General features: G+C 37.0%; 1 protein-coding gene across 1 annotated transcript in view; it reads left to right on the top strand.

The window, feature by feature from the left end:
* The window catches only part of Slu7 (Pre-mRNA-splicing factor Slu7), a 143,464-nt gene that overhangs the window by 60,894 nt on the left and 59,428 nt on the right, over positions 1-23,142 (top strand). The window contains exons 7-8 of the mRNA XM_067137551.2: positions 5,682-5,902; positions 16,251-16,557. Of these exons, the coding sequence (XP_066993652.2) occupies positions 5,682-5,902; positions 16,251-16,557 (528 nt within the window). The remainder of the gene's footprint in view (positions 1-5,681; positions 5,903-16,250; positions 16,558-23,142) is intronic.

The raw sequence follows: 23,142 nt of genomic DNA, 5'->3' as shown, positions 1-23,142 counted from the left end.
CGTGGTACCTACCGCATTCGGTATAATATTGAAGCGTCACATGTGTAGAGGAAACTACCACACATACAAACTTATAACTCCCGTATTTCTCAGATGTAATTCACACCAGGACAGTGCATTTTAATACAGTTTGAATAACGCTTCTCTCTTCATAACATTACTATCACAGTTACATAGAAATAGCGTCACTGTAGTACTTAGATAACAGACAAAGAATATGGCAGTCACGACTGACGTGGAGACTGCCTTCTGATCAACGAATAACTGACGACTAACCACGCTTCCCCTAGCCACTGCTGGTTTTATAGATTCAGCAGTGTCATTCAAAAGAGGGAGTTCCCCAATCGACTATGGCTCGAGGTCTCAACCGCTTTCCCAAAACAAAGCTCATGACTGTTGGAACATAGCCACTTAATATTTAGGTTGAAGTTAGCCGAAATCTGAACAGATAGATCTCTAAATTCCACTGCTACTTATTATACATATTAAAACTGTGGAGCACAGGTTATATATCAGACTTCTTCCATATTAACTAGTAAATCAGCACTGCGATGGACGAAGTTGGCAATCTGGAGAAATCGTCTTGGCCTCACCATGACTGTGGGTCACGCCTCCACAGCTTGCGATTGGCTTACTTCAAACTCGCCGCACGTTAGGCGATCCTGTGACACTACTCGCAGGCTCGTTCAAACTTTTAAATAACAGGCCGATTTAAACCTCGCTACCCGCTGTCCTCCATCAGCGCACGGTCTAGAATAAATCTGTTGGCTACCTGCCTCGCAAACAAAGTCTTTCAGATGTAACGATACCACAGTGTTGCGCAATATCCAAATAATTGTACCTGGAACAATATGATATTGTTAATTCTTAAAAATAAAATTTGAAGTAAACGATCGCTTAATGTTAATGCTAAATACTGCAGTTAAGTAAGAATGGGATACCTCAATATATGGCAGAGTGCATCATTGACTTCAGAGGTTAGTTTTATATTTCCTCACGTCTGGTTAAATTTTGGAAAGGCTATTATCATGTAAATTTATAGTGAGAAAGCAAAACTGAAGTGGTTTGGTGGTGTAAGAAGGATGAGTGTAAGCAGGACTGTAAGAAGAGAATATGAAAGAGAAGTAAAAGGAAAAAGACCAGTGCGCAGACCCGGAGGAAAATGGACAGATTTGGTGAAGAAAGATGTCGATGGGAGAGGACAAGATTCTGAGAAGATTATGAGAGAACAATGGTTCATGAACAGACAAAGATGGAGGAGGCTCGTACACCACACCTGGGCAACTGGAGATGGTCAACGACGTTAATGATGATGAAGGTTATCATTTCTCTACTGACGCTTGAAATATGTTTTCACGGTACATATAGTACGATTAGGTTAGGTGACTCTGTTTGAATAAGAAAACTGAAACGCTTGCCACAAAATGCGATCATCATCTTCGGTACCATATTGTTTTCTCATTATGTACACTTGCGAGCTCTCTCTTCAACATTCGAAGGCGATGTCAGAGTCGATTAGTAATGCCCGTTAACTGCTGTCCTCTAAAAGAAAATTCAAAATGAAAGAGGATAATATGTTTTCGTAATAAATAACATGGCTGATAGCAGTTGTTAACTTGTTAGAAAAACCGTATTTACACAGATAATCCCTGCATATTTTTAAAAAATTCTGAGGCACGAAATTGGGGTGCAGGTTTTATTTGCGTCAAGGTTGCCAACACACTCTTGGCTCACCTAGTTTTCGATGCTGAGTGTACAGTTATGCTTTGTGCAACCATAGATGGAAGAAAACTGTCCCCGTATGTCATATTTAAACGGAAAACAATTCAGACTTTTAATTCTAAACTGACTTTACATTTTTTAAATAGTACCATATTTGACAGAGTAATTTAAATTCAAAATTTCTCCGCATCACGATAGAACGCGTCTTCCGGAACGTGCAGGGGTAACTTTCCGCACTTTCACTCACTTCGGTGTGTCTATAGTGTGTTTCATAGTTGAAAATAGAGTGAAATCGTAATTATTTTGTATTCAGCGTTTTAGGGAACGCCACAGTATCACGTAGCAGGCAGTATGCGGAAAAGAAGAATCTGCGAAAACTGGCGAGGGTTGGCATTTCTGAATTACAAGATGGCTGTTAATTTGAAATCACGTAATTGGAAGTCCGATTTCTGTAATACAAAGACTTCGTATTAATGAGGCTTTACTGCATCACAAAACTAACATCAGATTTCGCCGGTGTGTCTATTTCAAATGTTTACATTGCACAAAAAGAATTATCCACCACCAGTCATGTTACTGTCCAGTAAAAAGAGATCACGTGTGAGAAGTGGTTTAGGCCCGTATTCACCAACGTTGGTAACTTTTGCTGTTATCTTAGATTTCCAAAACTTGGATATGTCATTATCTCGAATAACGCTCACTTCCGTATTCACCACAGAATTTATTCTCTCGCTTTACCAAAACTTAAGTTTTCGTTTCAATCTGAGTTTGAACCGCAAATTTTTCATGCTGACGTACGGAAAACAAATGACTACGTGCTGGTGCCATTGTCTAATTGTAAACAAGTTTTTGATTCCATTCGGGGTTTGCAAATAGTTTCCATAAATTATGTCCGCTATTGAGCAGAAACAAAGAAAGAAGCCTAACATGACTTTCCAAGAGAGTGAATTGTTATTGAACTTGGTGGCAGAAAGCCTTAACAAAGGGAATATGGAAACCAATTATAGCCTACACATTGTATGTCACTCAAAAAATAAGGCAGTATTCCTTAATTCTTCATTAAAAGTCACCCAGTCGTGTACTGTTCAAGATATTAGCTATAATCGAGAATTCATTTTAGGCTTACCTATGTGTTGGGAATTCTAGGTTAATTTCGGAAGCTTTAGATTACCTAAAATGTGTCTGAATATCAGAGTCATCGTAGTCCTGGAAATATGTCGCACATTCTTTTATCCATCTAGGACGTTTATTAATGTTGATTCCCATAGGGAATCTGAAATATTTGTTCCGAATGAGTATTGCATAATCTTGATCATATTACTTGTCACTGTGATTTTATCTTTCAATTAGTATTCCATCTTTCATTTAGATATTCCAGCTGCCTATGGGCTGCCATCTTGGAAGGCTATTATCTTAGATTTCCCATTTTACTGGTCAACCAATCTCCGGTAAAATTTTAAACCGAGATAATACCCGTTATCCGAGATAATGTTGTTGGTGAATACAAACTTAACTGTTATCTGGGTTTACGTAGCTTTATACTGAGATAAAAGCATTTACTCATGTTGGTGAATACGGGCCTTAGACGTTTAGTGTGACAAACTTGTGATTAATTTAATAGAGGATTCTAGTGCTGCAAGAGAGAACGAATCTTTCCATCTACAGGGAATCGATCCTATTGTAAGTTCAGATAGTTGAAATACCTGTCACGTAAGTAGGCCTACTTTCTCATTTTCATGAAAATATATTTCATAACAATGATATTTGCGTAAAGACCATGTGGACCTCGCGGAGTGATACGAAATATTTGTTTATGCCTACGTTACTCTTTCGATGGAGGAATTTTAGTTCATTTCATTTTTTTTTCTTTTCAAAATGAGCCTTCCTAAAATGAGGGTGCAGACATTATTCAACGGCGGGGATTATTTGGTTAAATACGGTAAAAGCTGAAGTAAACGATTGCTTAATTTTTAATGCTGTATGCTGAAATTAAGGTATGGCAGAGTACATCACTGTTTCAGAGGATAGTTTATATTTTTTCGCGTCTGGTTAAATTTCGGAAGGTTATCATTTCTTTACATGCGCTTGAAGTGCTTTTTCGTTATACATATACGGTTTGACGCTGTTTGAAGAAGAAAACTGGAACGTTAGCCACAGAGGCCTCTGGAGTGATAATATAATTTTTGGTTCATCTGAGAAATATGTTTAGTTACAGAGACATATGACATGTTAAAGTATGTAGTCTAACAGCACTTTGAAAATTGTGATTTTTTTGTAAAGTGTCCTTTTTTTTAAAGGCAGGCATACAGTAATACATACACTTTTACATAGTATTGTATTTTGAAAAATAACAAACGAATAAGCCATAGTGTGAATATCATCCACGAAAACGCTAGATTTGAACAAACTGATTGCTGTTTCATATCGATTTTAACGAAAAATCGGATATAACAACAGTCCGTTATAGCGAGTAAATTTTTCGCCGTTATGAATTCTCACTATAACGGACTTCTACTGTATATAAAAGAAAATGAAACAAATTGTGAATATTATTCATTGCTATCACCTGAAAATGTTGCGAATATTTCATTGTTGGCAATACTGCTGCAAATCATCCTGAGTTTTAAAGCTAGTGCAGTTTTTGCAATTCATTTCCTGTGCATAATGCCAGTATTGAGAGAGTATATTCTCTTATGCTAAGTCAGTGGTCAAAAGAAAGCAATAAAATGGTCCCTCTGTCTGTAAAGGGCATATTAAATGCGCAGTATAATTTTAGAAACATGGCATATGAACAGTTTCATTCACAATTAAAGAGCTGTCCAAAATCGTTAAAGCAAATTGGTTCATCTGAGAAGTATGTTTGGTTACAGAGACATATGACACGTTAAAAGTTTTAGTCTAACGTCACTGTTTGGAAATTTTAGATTTTTTGTAAAGTGTCCTCTTTTTTTTTTGTGCAACACATTGATATCTTTGATTGTTCATAATTGAATAAAAAATGTAGTGCACAGGCTTCTCAGTTTCAAAACTCCATCATTTTGCCCCATTGTGGTAAGGGACTTAGCAGTTGGATTGCCACACCTTTCCACAATGATGGTTAGTACACTGTTGAGAGATCATTGGCAAGCCTTTCTTGTAATAAAATACAGTGACAGTGCTCTAGGAGAGATAAGTATCTTCTACCTGCCTGGGCTTCACTGTGATATGAAAGTCATATAACAGCATTCCACATTACCAAATCTTGGAAATATTTCATGAGTAAGTACAGTGTTCGAGAAAGTATAGTGTCATACTTCTACATCAAGAAACCAAGAGCTTTGCCCAGCCACCAGCCACTTTATCGAGCTGTATGCTGGAGTGGAGACAAAGCAGGACTTCATTAAGATAAGTCCAAATTTCAAATTCCTATTTATTTGTATGGAAATAAACATAAATATTTCTAAATATTGAGTGCGACTTGGTAGAATCTGATGATGTTCTTTTAAGAATGAAACACGTCATGCTTTGTTTAATAGTGTATATTTTTATTCCTTGTTTAATTGTGTGTTTCTTGCAGGTATGTTATAGAGTAATACCGGTATTTGTATTGAACTTGTGTGTTCGACAGATTGAAAAGCTTTTAAGTTACATTTAACTGAGTCGGTACTGGAAAGTGTGGCTTCCATCTTAATAATATATATATTGGTGACTTTATCAATCATGTTCAAGACAATAATTGGAGTGAAACAAAGAAGTTGCTAGTCAAAAGTTAAATATTCATTGATAAGAATACTCTTTGCAGTGGTGTGTACAAATTAGAGATTAAGAGTAGGTGAACTGATCCTATAATGATTAAGAGGGGGTTCTGCAATTCAGTATTATTAGACCTTAATGTTTTCTTATACAGTACTGTATATAAATTGATTGATGTAAAAACAATTCATGTTCAAATTTAAGATCAAATTAATTTGATTTTCCAGTCAGAAGATGTGGATGATAAAGATGATGAAGATAAGTATGTGGATGAAGTTGACATGCCTGGAACCAAGGTAGACAGTAAGCAGAGAATCACTGTGAGGAACCTCCGTATCCGAGAAGATACAGCCAAATACCTCAGAAATTTGGATCCTAACTCTGCTTATTATGACCCAAAGACACGATCTATGAGAGGAAACCCTAATAATGGAACAAATGAGCAGGAGTAAGTACATAGTAGATTTTGAGTTGCCTGGATTTTGTTACTGACTTGTGTGGGGAAGAACCAGATGATTGTATGTGTGTATTTTTTCCTTTTTTTCCTAATGGTTAGGCACTTAGATAAAAGTTCATTGGCCATGATGATGGGTAGTTTGTTATTTTCATTCATTTGCACGTACCATCTTGGGTCAAGTAATTGCTTACTCCTGGCATCAGAGGCAAATATCATTACGCGAGTGTACATATTTGTGTGTTCATTGTGATGACTGCATGTTACATGTTGTGTAGATAATGAGATAGGGAGAGGGCAAAACCTGGCATCAGTGTATATCCTAAACTGAAGAATAACACGAAGGCTCAAGACTTAATATCTCAATCTGATAGACGAATCACTGTCAGCAGCATCGTATGACCTCACCCCATGTTGCAAATGATGTTACTGAATGATATGCCGCTCGCTGCACAGCGGGCCAATCAAGAATTTGCTTGGCACACAAGGCCAGTGCCCTCTGCCACCACTTGTCATTGCCCTGTCTCTTACTGGAGGCCTCCCCGCGGTGTGAGCTAGAATGTGAACCCAGATCTTTTGGATTCGAGAGGGCTCTAGGGGCTTCTCCTTTTGCAAAGTAATCTGGAAGAGCCAGCCTCCCTATTTAAGGCTTGCCAGATGAGCTTTGGCAATTTAGTTCTGTGTGGAGTTCAGTTCCATTTGTAGTTCAGTTGGAGTTTAGTCAGAGTTAGTGCTGTGTGTGAGCACTGGGTGGAGTACTCTGTGTGAGAGTACTCCCATGAAGTTCACAGTCACTCAGTCATGTGCTTCACTAGTTCAGTTGGTGTTGAGAAGTCAGTCTATGCATCAGTCTCTGGAGTGCGTGTTCTGTCCTTGGAAGTGAGTGTTCATTCTGTTTGTCTGTTGTCAAGGAGTAGTCTCTTGTTTACAGCTGCTGTGAGTGAAGGTGTTTGTCTTGGGCATAGCGTGAGAGAAGTCAGCAAGGGACAGATAACGAAGTATGCTGTAAGTGTGCAGTGGACGAAATACAGGATTATGAGACAGTGGTGTGTGAGCTTTGAACTAAATGGCTGTGATAGCGGTCTGCGAGAATAACTGTGGAACCAACTTAGACTACCGCCGGGCTGCATGGCTCAGACAGTTGAGGCGCTGGCTTTCTGACCCAACTTGGCAGGTTTGATCCTGGCTCAGTCTGGTGGTATTTGAAGGTGCTCAAATACGTCAGCCTCGTGTCGGTAGATTTACTGGCACATAAAAGAACTCCTGTGGGTCTAAATTCTGGCACCGTGGCGTCTCCGAAAACCGCAAAAGTAGTTAGTGGGACATGAAGCAAATAACATTATTATTAACTTAGACTACCGTATTTTCTTGTGTAATTAACACTTTTTTTGATGAAAAATACAGGCGAAAACTTTGGATGCGTAAATTATTCAAGGAATTCAGATATTAAAAAATTATTTACAATTCACTTACAATTAAAAGGTCTATCAAATATAATATAAATGCAGTCGGTTGAACTCATTTGCGGTTATTGTCATTTGGCGTAAAATTCTGGCATGAGATTTTTTTCTGAAAAATGAAATAGGGTAGGCCTACATCAGGTAAGATATACATAAGGGTTTGAAGTACCAACATTGGAAAATATTCTTCCCGTTACGAGCTGACAATATGACCTGAAGTGAATTAAACATGAACTAATAAAAGTACAATTCATGTAATTTCATAATAATGACATACTAGCAAAACAAAACAAAATTGTCCAACAGGAGAACGGCCAGGCATAGAAGGAGGGACCCTGCTAGATTTCCCCAAAAGCGTTCATATCCAATCTTGTATGAGTGACGTATCTATCCACCCTTTTTCTTGGATACGAACGTGGATCCCTCGCGGAAATTTGACTTTAGGCATTGTTTCTCATTTTAGAACAACGTAACATGTAAGTTTTCTGCCGTCAGCTTTTACAGCAAGTACTACAGTACATCGTTGTTTATCGCTTCTGGTAGTGCTACGATAACACTCGATGTCCCTTTCTTATGAAATGTTCAGCTTTGTGGCGTACGGAAACTGATTGGAGTCTGACGTGCGGTTTTTATTTGGGAGATCAAATATTCCTTCACTTTACGCTTCTCAATCACAAAGCGATGAAAATCAGTTGGTTTTTGGTTGAAATAATTTGGCATTTTTGGCATAATGTTATACTTCGTCACAGAGAAAGTCAATATCTCTTCATAAAATTATTCATCCAGCCACAGCTAACCTTCAAATCGGAGACACTGAGTGGTGGTGGTGATGATTATTGTTTTAAGAGGAAGTACAACTAGGCAACCATCCTTTACATAACACTAATCTGAGGGAAAAATTGAAGGGATCCGACACTTCGAAAAATGAAGATATCGGCCAAAGGAAGACAAGGGCCACGAAGGGTGTGAAAATGAAATACTCCCTAGGTCTCGGGAACCTAATACCGTCAGGGTCGGAAAAGAACAAGAGTTGACCAAGAAAGGTCGGATAGGATAGATAAAAGTGAAGAGCCTGGCACAAGTAAGTGGATGCAATGCCAGGACTCAGCTAAGGGCCTCGTGGTCGCCAACCCATGCTCCAAAGTTCAGAGCCCCTGGGGCCTCTTTTAGTCGCCTCTTACGACAGGTAGAGGATACTTTACAGAAGAAAATATACCGTGAGTGTTATTCTACCGCCCCCACCCACAGGAGGAGGAGACACTGATTCCATGTGCACCGGCTTTTTCTCGTCCTTTAAAATACAGCATTTCATAAGAAACGGCATATCAAACATTGCGTAACAAAATCGTATATTTAAGCAAATCCTCCTCAACTTGTGGAAACTTGCCGCTTTTTGGTCCGCGAAATGCTTTGCGAGACTAGTTGGTCGCTTCAAGTGCACTTCTGTTACCGCGGTAGCGCACGTTGCATTTGGACACTGAATACTTGGCGGCCCACTGCCCTATTCCCGTATTTTTCGGTGTAACTGATCACTGAGAGTTTATATTATGCATTATTACTCGAATACTTGCTCACTGTGGACTAACAAACAATTTTGAGATCACAGAAAGCGATGTCCCGTACCCGAAACACTTGTAAAATATGTTTGTACCAGACTGGAATAGAGCATCACCAGTCACTTCTGGGCTGATTCTCTCATTGAACTAGTGCAGTAGTATTTCCTACCGGCTGATAACAGCACGTTGCTCATATTTGGAATGCCCGGTTTTGCAATAGGAAGGTTATTACTTGAGTAGCTTATATCTTTACTTCGAAACGCATCGGGAGCTGCGTGATGGATGATGGAAGAAGTGGATGCATCAAATTCGTGAACATTTCAATCAATACTGATCTGCATTTAGGACAGTCGCCCTGATGGCAGATTCCCTATCTGTTGTTTTCCTAGTCTTTTCTTAAACGATTTCAAAGAAATTGGATATTTATTGAACATCTCCCTTGTAAGTTGTTCCAATCCCTAACTCCTCTTCCTATAAATTAATGTTTGCCCCAATTTGTCTTCTGGAATTCCAACTTTATCTTCATATTGTGTGATCTTTCCTACTTTTAAAGATGCCTCTCAAACTTATTCGTCTACTAATGTCATTCCACGCCATCTCTCCGCTGACAGTTTGGAATATACAACTTAGTCAAGCAGCTTGTCTTCTTTCTCCCAATTCTTCCCAGCCCAAACTTTGCAACATTTTTGTAACACTACTCTTTTGTCGGAAATCACCGAGAACAAATCGAGCTGATTTTCTTTGGATTTTTTCCAGTTTTTGAATCAAGTAATCCTGGTGTGGGTCCCATACACTGGAACCATACTCTAGTTGGGGTCTTAACAGAGACTCCTTTACATCCTTACTACAACCCCTAAATACCTTCATAACCATGTGCAGAGATCGGTACCCTTTATTTACAATCCCATTTATGTGATTACGCCAATGAAGATCTTTCCTTATATTAACACCTAGGTACTTACAATATTTTCCCCAAAAGGAACTTTCACCCCATCAACGCAGTAATTAAAAGTGAGAGGACTTTTCCTATTTGTGAAACTCACAACTTGACTTTTAACCCCGTTTGTCATCATACCAGTGCCTGCTGTCCACCTCACAACATTATCGAGGTCGTGTTGTAGTTGCTCACTATCTTGTAACTTACTTATTACTCTATACAGAATAACATCATCCGCAAGAAGCCTTACCTCTGATTCCACTTCTTTACTCATATCATTTATATATATAAGAAAACATAAAGGTCCAATAATACTGCCTTGAGGAAATCCCCTCTTAATTATTACAGGGTCAGATAAAGCCTTGTCTACTCTAATTCTCAGAGATCTATTTTCTAGAAATATAGCAACCCATTCAGTCACTTTTTGTCTAGTCCAATTGCACTCATTTTTGGCAGTAGTCTCCCATGATCCACCATATGAAATGCTTTAGACAGGTCATTCAAAGATATGAGTTTCATTGTTGTTTCAGTATTGAACTGAGATCACAGAGATGAGTTATTTATAAGGTTCAACCTATTCAATACTAATTACGTGTCGTACAGACGTTTTGACGGTTTGTTTGACACATGGTGTGTATGGACATATAAAGACTTTTAATGTACATATTTCATTGAGTAACTACAACCAGTTTTAATTAATATGTCCTTGCTCATTTGTTTGTGATTTGTTTTATGGCTGATGATGACATTTAAATGTCAAAACCGGTCCCATGTTAAATAAATGTTGTGAATAACATCTATACAACACGTAATTAGTATTGAATAGATTGAACCTTATAAGTAACTCATCTCTTAGACAGGTCAATCACGATACAGTCCATTTGACCTCCTGAATCCAAGATATCTGCTATATCTTGCTGGAATCCTACAAGTTGAGCTTCGGTGGAATAACCTTTCCTAAACTCAAACCGCCTTGTATCGAAACAGCTATTTATTTTGCAAACATGTCTAATATACTGTAATTAGAAAGACTGCCTTCCCAAAACTTACATGCAGTGTATGTCAAACTTACTGGCCGGTAATTTTCAGCTTCATGTCTATCACCCTTTCTTTTATACACAGGGGCTACTACAGCAACTCTCCAATCATTTGGTATAACTCCTTCAATCTCACTTAGTTTACAATAGGAGTACATTTATTGTTCAACCTATTCAATACAATCAGTACCACATTATGTGGTTAATTAGACATAGAATATCATATTATGGGGACATGTTTCGCCCTTCTTATTGGGCATCATCCGCCATACTAATTTAATCTTAAAACAAACATTGTTAAAAGGACAATGACATTTATAATTTGTAAAAATTGAACTTTGATTTGTTATGATATTAACTTTATAAAATAGTGGTTATAAAATATGATTTTGGGACATACCACACCTGCTAAAATTATTGTAAACTAATTTAAAATCTTGTCTAAAAGAGACTTTGTATCGATATAAAGTTTTTAAAACGGCACATGTCTGGTACTGAAGTGGATCCTCTTCGTTATAAAAGTCAGCATATATTCGCTGTGGCAGTTGCCAATGTAAAATTGAGGGTGAATTTGTTAATATTTTGCGTTCCAACATTAAAAGATTGGTTAAGAGGAAAGGCGAATGTTATCCTCAGTAAGTTGATTGGTCTAAAATATTATCTGAGATAACCATTGCAAACAGACGTTAGTGTGTTGGTTGAAGCTGCTGTGAGAAGAGTTTATTTCGAGTATTTGAAGGTTATGTTTGATTTTCACGTGAAAATGTAGTCTTTCTAGAAGATGTAGAACATCAATGAATAGAGTGTGGTTATATCAAATGCCGTATGTATATCTATCTTACTGTATTAGCAGCGTTGGTTTGTCTGGATTTCCTACTTGAATCCAGTAGTACTTTGAAGCACTTTGATTCCAGTAGGAACTCTTCTCACAGCAGCTTCAACCAGCACACTAACGTCTGTTTGCAATGGTTATATCAGATAATATTTTAGACCAATCAACTTACTGAGGATAACATCATAACATTCGCCTTTTCTCTTAACCAATCTTTTAATGTTGGAACGCAAAATATTAACAAATTCACCCTCAAGTTTACATTGGCAACTGCCACAGCAAATATATGCTGATTTTTATAACGAAGAGGATCCACTTCAGTACCGGATATGTGCCGTTTTAAAAACTTTATATCGATACAAATTCTGTTTTAGACAAGATTTTAAATTAGTTTACAATAATTTTAGCAGCTGTTGTATGTCCCAATATCATATTTTATAACCACTATTTTATAAAGTTAATATCATAACAAATCAAAGTTCAATTTCTACAAATTATAAATGTTATTGTCCTTTTAACAATGTTTGTTTTAAGATTAAATTAATATGGCTGATGTTGCCCAATAAGAAGGGTGAAACATGTCCTCATAATATTCAGATTTTCTATGTCTAATTAACCACCTAACGTGGTACTGATTGTATTGAATAGGTTGAACAATAAATGTACTCCTTTTGTAAACTAAGTGAGATCACTGTTTTCAATACAGACCAAAAGTGAGAGTGATGACTTGTAATAACTCCTTCATGCAAACAATAATCAGATAAGTACTTAAGATATGGTACTATATCCCAACTCACTGTCTTTAGTATATCCCCAGAAATCTTATCAATTCCAGCCGCTTAACCAGTTTTCAACTTTTGTGTCTTATTGTAAATGTAATTTTTATTATATGTAAATGTTAATACTTCTTTAACATTAGTCACCTCCTCTATCTGGACATTATCCTTGTAACCAACAATTTTTACATACTACTGACTGAATACTTCTGGATTTTGAAGATCCTCACATACACACTCTTCTTGTTCATTAATGATTTCTGGAATGTCCTTCTTGGTACCTGTTTCTGCCTTAAAGTACCTATACATACCCTTTCATTTTTCATTAAAATTTGTATGACTGCCAGTTATGCTTGCCATCATGTTATCCTTAGGTGACTTCTTGGCTAGATTCAGTTTCCTAGTAAGTTCCTTCAATTTCTCCTTACTGCCACTGCCATTTCTAACTCTATTTCTTTCGAATCTGCACCTCCTTCTTAATCGCTTTATTTTTCTATTATAGTAAAGTGGGTCTTTACCATTCCTTACCACCTTTAAAGGTACAAACGTATTTTCAGATCCCTCGCCAATTGCTTTAAACCCATCCCAGAGTCTGTTTACATTTTAATTTACTGTTTTCCACTGACTCTCTCATGCCTGATTTATCAGCCATATGGTGCTGCCTAATAGTCCTACTTTTAAGACCTTCTTTCTATCACATTTATTTTTAACTACAACAAAAACAGCTTCATGATCACTAATACCAGCTATTACTTTGGTTTCTCTATAGAGCTCATCTGCTTTTTCCAGCACCACGTCCAGGATATTCTTCCCCCTAGTTCAGGGTCGGCCAACTAGCTGGCGTGTGATGTAAGAGAGACCGTGTGACGTCGGAGAGCCCATGTGATGTAAGAGCGCAGAAGGTGGGGAGCCGCTGTCGTAGAGTGACACGAAGAGACAGCCTCACTTTGTAGTAAACACGTGATGTGACATACATGCTGGTGGCTACGGCTTTTATAGACACTTTTCACAAAAAGCCACACAAATCCTTCTTGTTTACAAATTGACCTCTTAGTGCTCTATCACACTGTAAATCTAATAACTCTAACTGTAGGTCTAGGTCAACGTTATCTGCAACAACTGAAAATGGCGTGGTTAAAAGTTGAATATAAGTTTCCAGATACTCCAAATTGTTTAGGATCAAATTTTGAATAAAGGTTTGTTATGATTTTGACATACCTATCAACATCCTCAGCCATATGGGGTTAGTGGTACAGTACAGTACATAAGTATGGACGAACCGGGCACATCACGGTGCGAGAAGCTATCTACGCCTCCGATCTTTTTATCTTTATGGGAAGATCTATATTTATTTGTTGCAAATGAAAGGATTGCTACAGCTAAATGTTTAGTTTGTAGAAGAGAGCTACAGTATGTAAAAATATATAATTTACAACGCCACTACACTTTGTATCACGCTGCTGATTATGATCAGTATGAAGGCGAGGAAAGGGTACATGTAATTACAGAACTAAAAGGTAAATTAAATAACCATGTCGAGCATTCGATCAGTGAGTCAGTAGTTCGACTGAGTTATAAAATTTAATATTTAATTGCAGTCCGCCTCCGTAGCGTAACGGTTAGTGTTATTAACTGCCGTCCTCGGGGGCCCGGGTTCGATTCCAGGTACTGCCAGAAATTTAAGAATGGCAGGAGGGCTGGTATGTGGTTGAAATGGTACATGCAGTTCACCTCCAATGGGGGTGTGCCTGAAAAGAGCTGCACCATCTCGGTATGAGGACACGAGTTTTTTAATATTTAATTGCAAAGAAACTTAAACCATTCAGTGGTGGTGAATTAGTAAAGGAATGTTTAATTCTATCAGGTGAGGAGTTTTGTTCAAATATCATTCAAGAGTTCGAAGCTACCAGCTTGTCCACGCACACAGTGTCGACAAAAATTCAAGACCTATCTGATGATGTCCACCTACAATTATTAGAACTAACAAAAAGCTTCCGGGCATACTCCTTAGCAATTGACGAGGGCACAGATATTTCTGACACGGCCCAGTTAGCGGTTTTCATATGAGGGGTTGACAAAAACTTTACAATTTGGGAGGAAATACTGGATTTAGTGCCTATGAAGAATACCACGAAAGGCATGGACATTTTCAACTTTATTGTAAGTGTTATTGAAAATGCTTCTTTGCCATCGAACAAACTAGTTTTAATAGAAACAGATGGTGGACCTTCTATGGTAGGGCCCAATTCTGGAGTAGTTGGGCTCATAATATTAAAAAAACAGGTTTCCCCAATTGCATAGGTTTGCAGCGAGAATGTTGAGTATTTTCGGTTCCACGTATGCCTGTGAACTAATCTTTTCTATTTTAAATCAACAAAACCAAAACAGAGAAGCCAGTTCTCAGGTCACGATTTGAAGTGTGCTCTTAAACTTAGTGTTTCCTCAAACATTAACTCCAAATATTGCAAAAATAGTCGACGAAACAAGACTACAAAAATCAAGGAAACCCACGAGTGGCAACTGTGTATTGATATCATGAGGTAAAACGTATGTTTTAAGTTTACAGATTACTCTCTGTACTATTTTTGTTGTAAAACTGTGCTGTTTGTTACTATTAGTACTGTTTTTACAGTGGGTGATATTGTAAAACACAGCAATTTTGTGATCAATATAAGTTCGAAAGATTCACCGGAAAAAGCAAGTTTAGTTTGTATATGTAGAAATAAAGTTGCTTTATACCTTTTATGCTACTTCATTACAAGTTACGTTACAATAAATTATGTGGAGAGAAATACGTACTACACATAACCGCATTGTACTACCTGCAGCCCTTAGGCCTCCCCTTAGGAATGACGTTGTGATTCCCCTCGCCCCTCTAGCATTCACTTCTCAGTTACAGTACAAAGTACTTCGTTTCGCTGCCCGAGCAAAGCATGTGACGTGTTACCTGACGTCACACGAACATGCAGTTGGCTAACTCTGCCCTAGTTGGTTCCATCACTTTCTGAATCAGCTGCCCTTCTCATATTAACTTATTTGCCATTTATTGGTCATTACAAGATGTTACAAGTTGTTGGTCATGCTTCCTGTCATTCACATTACCTTCCCAGTTGACATTTGGTAAATTCAGATCTCCCGCTACAATCACATTCCTTTCCATGTTGTTTCCCACATGGCTGATTGCTTATCTTATCAAATAATTCTGAATCAGCATCAGCGCTACCCTTTCCCGGTCTGTACACTCCAAAGACATCAAGTTGCCTATTATCTTTAGTAATGAGCCTTACACCTAGAATTTCATGTTTGTCATTTTAAACTTTTTTGTAGTTTTTTATTGGGATGCGTAATTTATGCAAGGGCATTAATTATGCGAGAAAATACGGTATATTTGACAGTTGTGAAAGAATGGTAGTGTTGGTATTTTAGTTTGTAAGCGATAGAGTGAACAATTAGTGTGATTGTGTAGTGAGAGCAGAGAGAGCGCAAACTGATGTAATTGTGTGTACTGTGTCAGCTAAGGTGTGGTCCTAGTAGGCCTGTGTAGGTGAGTAAACAATAGTTAGTTAATAAATCCCAGAATAAATGCTACCAATTGTGTGTGTTTATTTACCACCTCTGCCATATTACAACACTATCTTTTGGCATCCAGAAACTTGTGAAGATTCAGAACATAATTTAATGTAACTTATTTTATGTTTGAACTCAAATATAATAACATTAAAAGTTGTATGCAATATGTTTCAGTGTTGATTATGCAGGTGAGAACTTTGTTCGCTTTACTGGAGATACTCAGAAACATGCAGTTGCTCAGTTGTTTGCATGGGAAGCTTATGAGAAGGGAGTTGATGTCCATCTATTGGCTGAACCAACAAAGTTGGAAATGCTTCAGAAGGAGTATGATAAGAAGAAAGACCAGTTCAAGAGTCAGGTTCAGGAGAGCATTCTCCAGAGATATGGTGGAGAAGAGCATCTTGATGCTCCCCCCAGAGAGCTGTTGTTGGCTCAGACTGAAGACTATGTTGAGTATTCTCGCTATGGGAAAATCATAAAGGTAAGAAATCATAAAAATTTGGGAGCATAAATTACTCAAGGAATTCAGATATACAAAACTTTATTTACAATTTATTTACATTTAGAAGATACACCAAATATACTATACACAAAATTGGTTCAACTCATTTGCAGTTATCATTGTTAGGCATAAAATTACACCAGGCAAATGCTGGGGCTGTACCTTAATTAATGCCACGGCTGCTTCCCACCAACTCCTAGGCCTTTCCTATCTCATCGTCGCCATAAGACCTACTTGTGTCGGTGCGACGTAAAGGAAAAAAAAAAAAAAAAAAAAAGGAGCCTGGATGAAGTCGAAATTGAGCACATGGTGGGCCTGTTTGTAGTCCTGACCTAAGAATATCATGCCTGTTATGCCTGTCCCACCAACTTATGCAGCAAGGTTTCCACTAGAATTTAAATCAAACAACAGCCTTATGGTTCTTGAGATATTAAGTGTTTACTGAAAAACAGTTAATGAAATCCTGAAAATGCCCTGTGCAACTAATTAAATTAAATTAAATTAAATTAAATATACTTCTAATCAAGCAAATTTAATAAATTGTAGACCAAATTAATCAGCAAATTCCAAATAATGTTTTGCATAAAAATAAAAATAAATATGATTTTTTTTTTTCAACAAAATGGTCATTTATACTCCCCTGAGAATATAACTGGAGATGTTACACACATGAAAATTGATATTTGGAACCTCCTTTAAAATTAAAGGAACATGTTTTTTTTTTTTTTTTCTTTTTCAAAATATCCACCTAAAAGGACTGGAAAAAAGGGTTGAATTCTCTTTATGGGTATACTTATATCTCAAAATAGAATGTTACAGATGTGATAATTGGTATTTGGAATCTGCTTTTTGTGGAGACACTTATACTCAAAAACTGAAGATGGTACATGAACATTGGTATTTTTAATCTCTTTTGCAAATAAACATGTATTTTTTATTTTCAATAAAAACATTTTAGGGGTGGGGTTGTTAAATTAACTGAAAAGGGTGTTGAATTCTTTTTGGTAGGATACTGGTATTTCAAAAAAATGAGATGTTACAGACGTGAAAATTGGTGTTTGGAATCTCCTTTAAAAATGAAGAAACGTATATTTTTTTGTTTTCGGAAAATCCACTTAAGGGGATTACAAAAAGAACTGAAGAAGGGTTGAATTCTCGTTCTAAGGATACTTATATCTCAAAAACTGAAGGTTACAGACATGAAAATTGGTGTTTGGAATCTCCTTTTAATAATAAAGAAACATGTTCTCTTTTGTTTTTGGAAAATCCACTTAAGGGGGTGGATGAAAGGAAGTGAAAAAAGAGTTGAATTCTTTTTATGAGGATACTTATATCTAAAAAACTGAAGCTGTTACAGATGTGAAAATTGTTAGTTGTAATTTCCTTTAAAAATAACGAAAAACATATTATTTTGTTTTTGGAAAACCAAACTAAGGGGGCAGAGGTGGAAAGGACTGAAAAATGAGTTGAATTCTTTTTATGAGGATACATATATCTAAAAAACTGAAGATGTTAGTCATGAAAACTGGTAATGGAATCTCCTTTTAAAATAAAGAAGCATGTATATTTATGTTTTCGGAAGATCCACTAAAACGGGAAAGGGGGTGGTGAAAAGAAGTGAAAACAGGTTGGATTATTTTTGTAAGGATACTTATAATTTAAAAACTGATGTTACAGGCGTGATAATTGGTATTTGAAATCTCCTTCAAAAATAAGAAAACATGTATGTGTTTGTTTTTGGAAAATCCACTTTAAGGGCAGCTGGATGAAAAGAAGTGAAAAAGATCTAATTATTTTTTATGAAGATACTTATATCTCAATAACTGAAGATGTTACACGCATAAAATTGGTTTTTAGAATCTCCTTTAAAATTAGAGGCACATGTTTTTTCCTTCTTTCTTTATCGAAATATCTACCTAAAAGGGGGGTTAAATGGACTGAAAAAAGGGTTGAATTCTCTTTATGGGGATGCTTATATCTCAAAATAGGATGTTACAGACGTGATAATTGGTATTTAGAATCTGCTTTAAAAATAAAGAAACTTTTTTTTTTTTTTTTTTGTAATATCCACTTAAGGGGAGTGAAAAGAAGTGAAAAGGGAGTCAAATTCATTTTATGATGATATATATCAAAAACTGAAGATGTTACAGACGTGGAAGTTGGTTTTTGGAATCTCCTTTAAAAATAAAGAGACACATAGGGGTGGGGGGTGAAATGAAGTGAAGGGGGAGCTAAATTATTTTTATGAGGATAGTTATGTCTCAAAAAATTGTTTTCGGAAAATCCACTTAAAAGGGAAGGGGAAGGGATAAAGAAGGGTTGAATTACTTTTTATGGGGATATGTATATCTCAAAAACTGCAGATGTTACAGACGTGGGAATTGGTATTTGGAATCTCATTTAAAAACAATTTGGGGTGTTTTTTTTTTTTTTTTTTTTAATGACTTGAGAGAGGGCTGTTTCTCACATGGAAAGTTGTATGTCACATGATTCAGAGTTAGCTCTGCCAGTAGCCAGGTTATCTTAGCCCCAAAAGACAATACCACAAACGTGTTTGTAAAGAGGTACTGGGGTATATAAAAGTCAGAGTTTTGGTGAGTTTTTATACCTTAGGAATTTTCATAAAATGTCTTAGTGCAGTAGTGAGGAACGATTACTTTTATCAAATTACGAAATCCATGTGAGCAAAGCCATGGGTAACAGCTAGTTGTGTATAATATAAGAGGAGACGGTGTTTATCGTGAAACATTATTTCTGGTCATATGGAGTGAGGCATCTGAATGGGTTGAGTTTACCTCACATTAAAGAACGGTGCGAGGAGCAGTTTAATATGAAGACACTAAATAACAGAAAAATGTTGTGACATTAACAAGTTCCATCATATGGGATCAGTCTTATGTTAACAAAAGGGGACAACAGAACAGCCAATGCACAGTCTATGACAAACATTGCTGAAACTAGATTTGAATAATAGGTCTGTTCAGCATATTTCTAAAGAGCTGGGCGGAGTAGTTTACTGAAAACTCATTATAACCCCATTCGTGCGAGACTTGTGCTAGAAACGTACTCCTCCATTGCCAATGGATGCAGCAAAATGGAGCTACAGCCCACACTGAGGGGCAGTCACTCTGCAATGACACTTTGGAGATTACTTAATTTCTCATGGAATTCCATTCCCATAACCTTTCTGCGCCCGGAATCAGTGTTTGAGACATATAGCCCATCTAGAAATATTCCTGAATTACACAAGAAGATAACATCATATTTTATGTCCTTACAGCAACCTTTGTTCAATCAACATGTTCAGTTCTCTTCAAAAATGTTATGAAAAATGTGTGGTACATGATAGTACATATGTAGAACACATACTGTTTGAACACAATTAAATAACATTTCAGTGTTGTATGATTTGCTGTATACATTAATAGAACACTTTAAGAGGAAGTGATTTAATGGCAACTGCAGACTGGAGTGGAAAGAGAAGTGCTTTTTACCACAGTGTAAGAAACCTGTTGTGCAATAAAGATACGTCATTGAAGTTACAGTACAAGGAATTGTGCTCATATTGGTCCATATTGACTATATAACTAGAGGGGGGGAAAAAATAGAATAACCACCTAATCAATACACAATATCAACTTGAAATATTTGAAGAATGTACAAGACATATTTCATCCCTGTGACAACATATCGGACAAAGACTTGGCCTATTACAGGAAGAGATGAAAGCTGTATCAAGGCAGCTGAAGTTAAGTTTCTAAGGAATATGGCTTCAGAAGACAAGACGAGACAGAGTTAAAAATAAGGACATAAAGAAAGCAATTTAAGTGGAGAAGTTGAATGATAAAAAGGAACAGGTTAAGGTGATTTAGACACACAAAACAGATGAGCAGTGAAAGGATGATAAAACAGAGTTTTGAACTGCAGCTGGAGGGGAGGATAGGTCGAGGAAGACAAAGAACATGATGGAGGGATTGAAGAACAGGCTTATTAAACAGAGCGTGGAACTGGACGACAATTATGAATGAGGAGTGGTGAAAAGACTAAGAAAAATGGAATGAACTCAACAAGGGAAAATGATGATGACGATGATGATGATGATGATTTACAAGCCATAAAAGCCATAGCCCCATCTAGCTGGAAGTACTGAAGCATCCTTTTCTGTCTTAATCAGTTGTGAAAATATAATTTGTTCAGGATCAACTGAATAATGCTGTAAGAATGGTACACCAAACACCAATTGTGGAGGTGTGGAGTGGAGTTTCATTTGGTTAGTATCCGTTATCTTGAGCATTTACCTACTTGTTCAAATGAAATCTTGCCTCATCAGAAAATGGTACTGGTATCTTTTTAGGGTTAAAATTTTCACTACTGAAGAAACCAATTGCAATAGAGTATTCTAGCTGCAGGCTTCCTTTTACTTACACTTCACACTTCTGTTACTTTGTTGGGTCTAAATTTCAGCTATTTGTTGTCATACAGTGAAATAAGAAACATTAGTTTGTTGAACAAGTTTCCTTGAACAAGTTTGTTTGAAAATTGCTCTACTCATTCTTGAATATTATGGAGCTTTTCATCTGTTAGTACAGATGAATTCCAAATAGCATTCTGATTTATCTTTGAACCCACACATTTGAATTTATTTACAGTTTCTGGAATGCAATCACATGTTCTCACTCTTCGAAGAATTGCTGTCTAACTCTTCATCAGAATTATGTGTTACGAATTTATAACATGGAAACATTCACTGTTTAGCAGTTAGCTAAAAAGCAATCACTTATGAAGTGAAATGTAGTTGCCCACAACCTAAGATGTACTGCTGGAAGGCTTGGTAAGGTTACCAGCTATACAATGTGAGTTATTGCCAAATACATGCAGAAAGCCCAGGATATTCATTTGAATATCACACTGTATAATATGGGAGATCACTTTTCAAAAGTTTAGAGATCAGCGAGAGAGAGAGAGAGAGAGAGAGGGGGGGGGGGGGGGGAATCAACTCAGTGATGCTATGATCCTTACTCAGTTATGTTTGAAAACTAATACAGTAAAACCTCGTTAATTCAAAGTCGTTGGGATTCAAAAATCGGACTTCGAATTACGTGATTTCGAATTAACCGCTAATTCACAATTCAGAAGTACCAACCCTTGCCGCGTACAAAATATTCTAAGGCCTGTTACTGCATGCAATTAACCTTGATTCACAGTTTATACCTTTCAGATGCCATGAAGAAAGAACTGTTTCTAAAATGTATCCAAGAAGGTGCATTTACAGTATTCAAATAATGAACTCGGATGTCTCACTGGTAAACATAACCTCACGCAACGAAAGAAAGAAAAAAAAGCACGATTCAGAGACGGGAGAAATCTATGCTGGCTCCCATGTGCAAGTGCTTTATTAATTGGATTACTATACTGTTTGCATTTTAGATGCCTTGTATTTACACAGAAAGTACCCGATGCCCTTAAAATCGAACTTTCCTATGACTCTATCCTTGTACGATTTCCTGCCATGGCACTTCTCTCATACTTCAGAAATGTAAACACTTGCCACGTCACAAATGCCTTGGAAAAAACTATTTTCTAAATGTATCCCACAAGGTGAATTTACATTGTTCAAATAATGCACTTGGATAAATCACTGACAAACATAACCTCACGCAACGAAAGAAAAAAATCGCACAATTCAAAGACGAGGATAAATTATGCCAGTTCCCCTGTGCAAATGCATTATTTTTTGGATTTCTTTACTGTTTGCATTTTTATTATAGATGCTTTGTACTGACATGGAAAGTGCTCGACGCTCTTAAAACATTGTGGCTTATCGAACTTTCCTATGACGAGGGGATAAAGTATCTCGCTTCCATGTGCATTGCAGCGCACTACTATGACCCCCATCCCTCACACTTGTACGATTTCCCGGCTGGCAATTTCTCCTTTAAAACCATAAGACCGTTTGGACTCGCATTAAAATAAAGCAATGCAGTTTCACCGGCAATGAAAATATTGTTCGATGCCTACGAATTTACTATATGAGCCACGTTTTTTCGTCAACCGTCGGCATCGCCAACGTTCGCGGATTCTGTTTTCCCGCACACTGCCTGTTGCGTGATATTACGGCGTTCCTTAAAAGGTCGAATACAAAAGAATTCTGATTTCATTCAACTTAGCAATCATGAAGCGCACAGTAGACCCACCAAAGTGAGTGTAAGTGCGGAAAGCTACCCCTCCGCGTTCCGGAACGTGCGTTCTATTATGACGCGGAGCGGATAAATTTGAGTTGAAATTACTCTGTAACATACTATTGTTTTAAAATGTAATGGCAGTTTCGAATTAAAAGTCTGAATTTCGGTAATGAGGCCGACATTGTACTTCGAATTACGAATTATCCGTATTTCAAATTAAACAATTTAAATAACATGCAAAACTGTATGTCATGTTTCCGGGAACGAGAGCTTCTTCGAATTAGGCGGGATTTTGAATTAACCGATTTCGAATTATCGAGGTTCTACTGTATAAAGTTATATTTTGACATATCACCTACTAATATCAAATTTTTCTGTCAAG

Source organism: Anabrus simplex, chromosome 1 (assembly GCF_040414725.1).
Source record: "Anabrus simplex isolate iqAnaSimp1 chromosome 1, ASM4041472v1, whole genome shotgun sequence".
Lineage (NCBI taxonomy): Eukaryota > Metazoa > Arthropoda > Insecta > Orthoptera > Tettigoniidae > Anabrus > Anabrus simplex.
The sequence above is the reverse complement of the archived record's forward strand: the minus strand, read 5'-3'. Positions and strand labels throughout refer to the sequence as shown.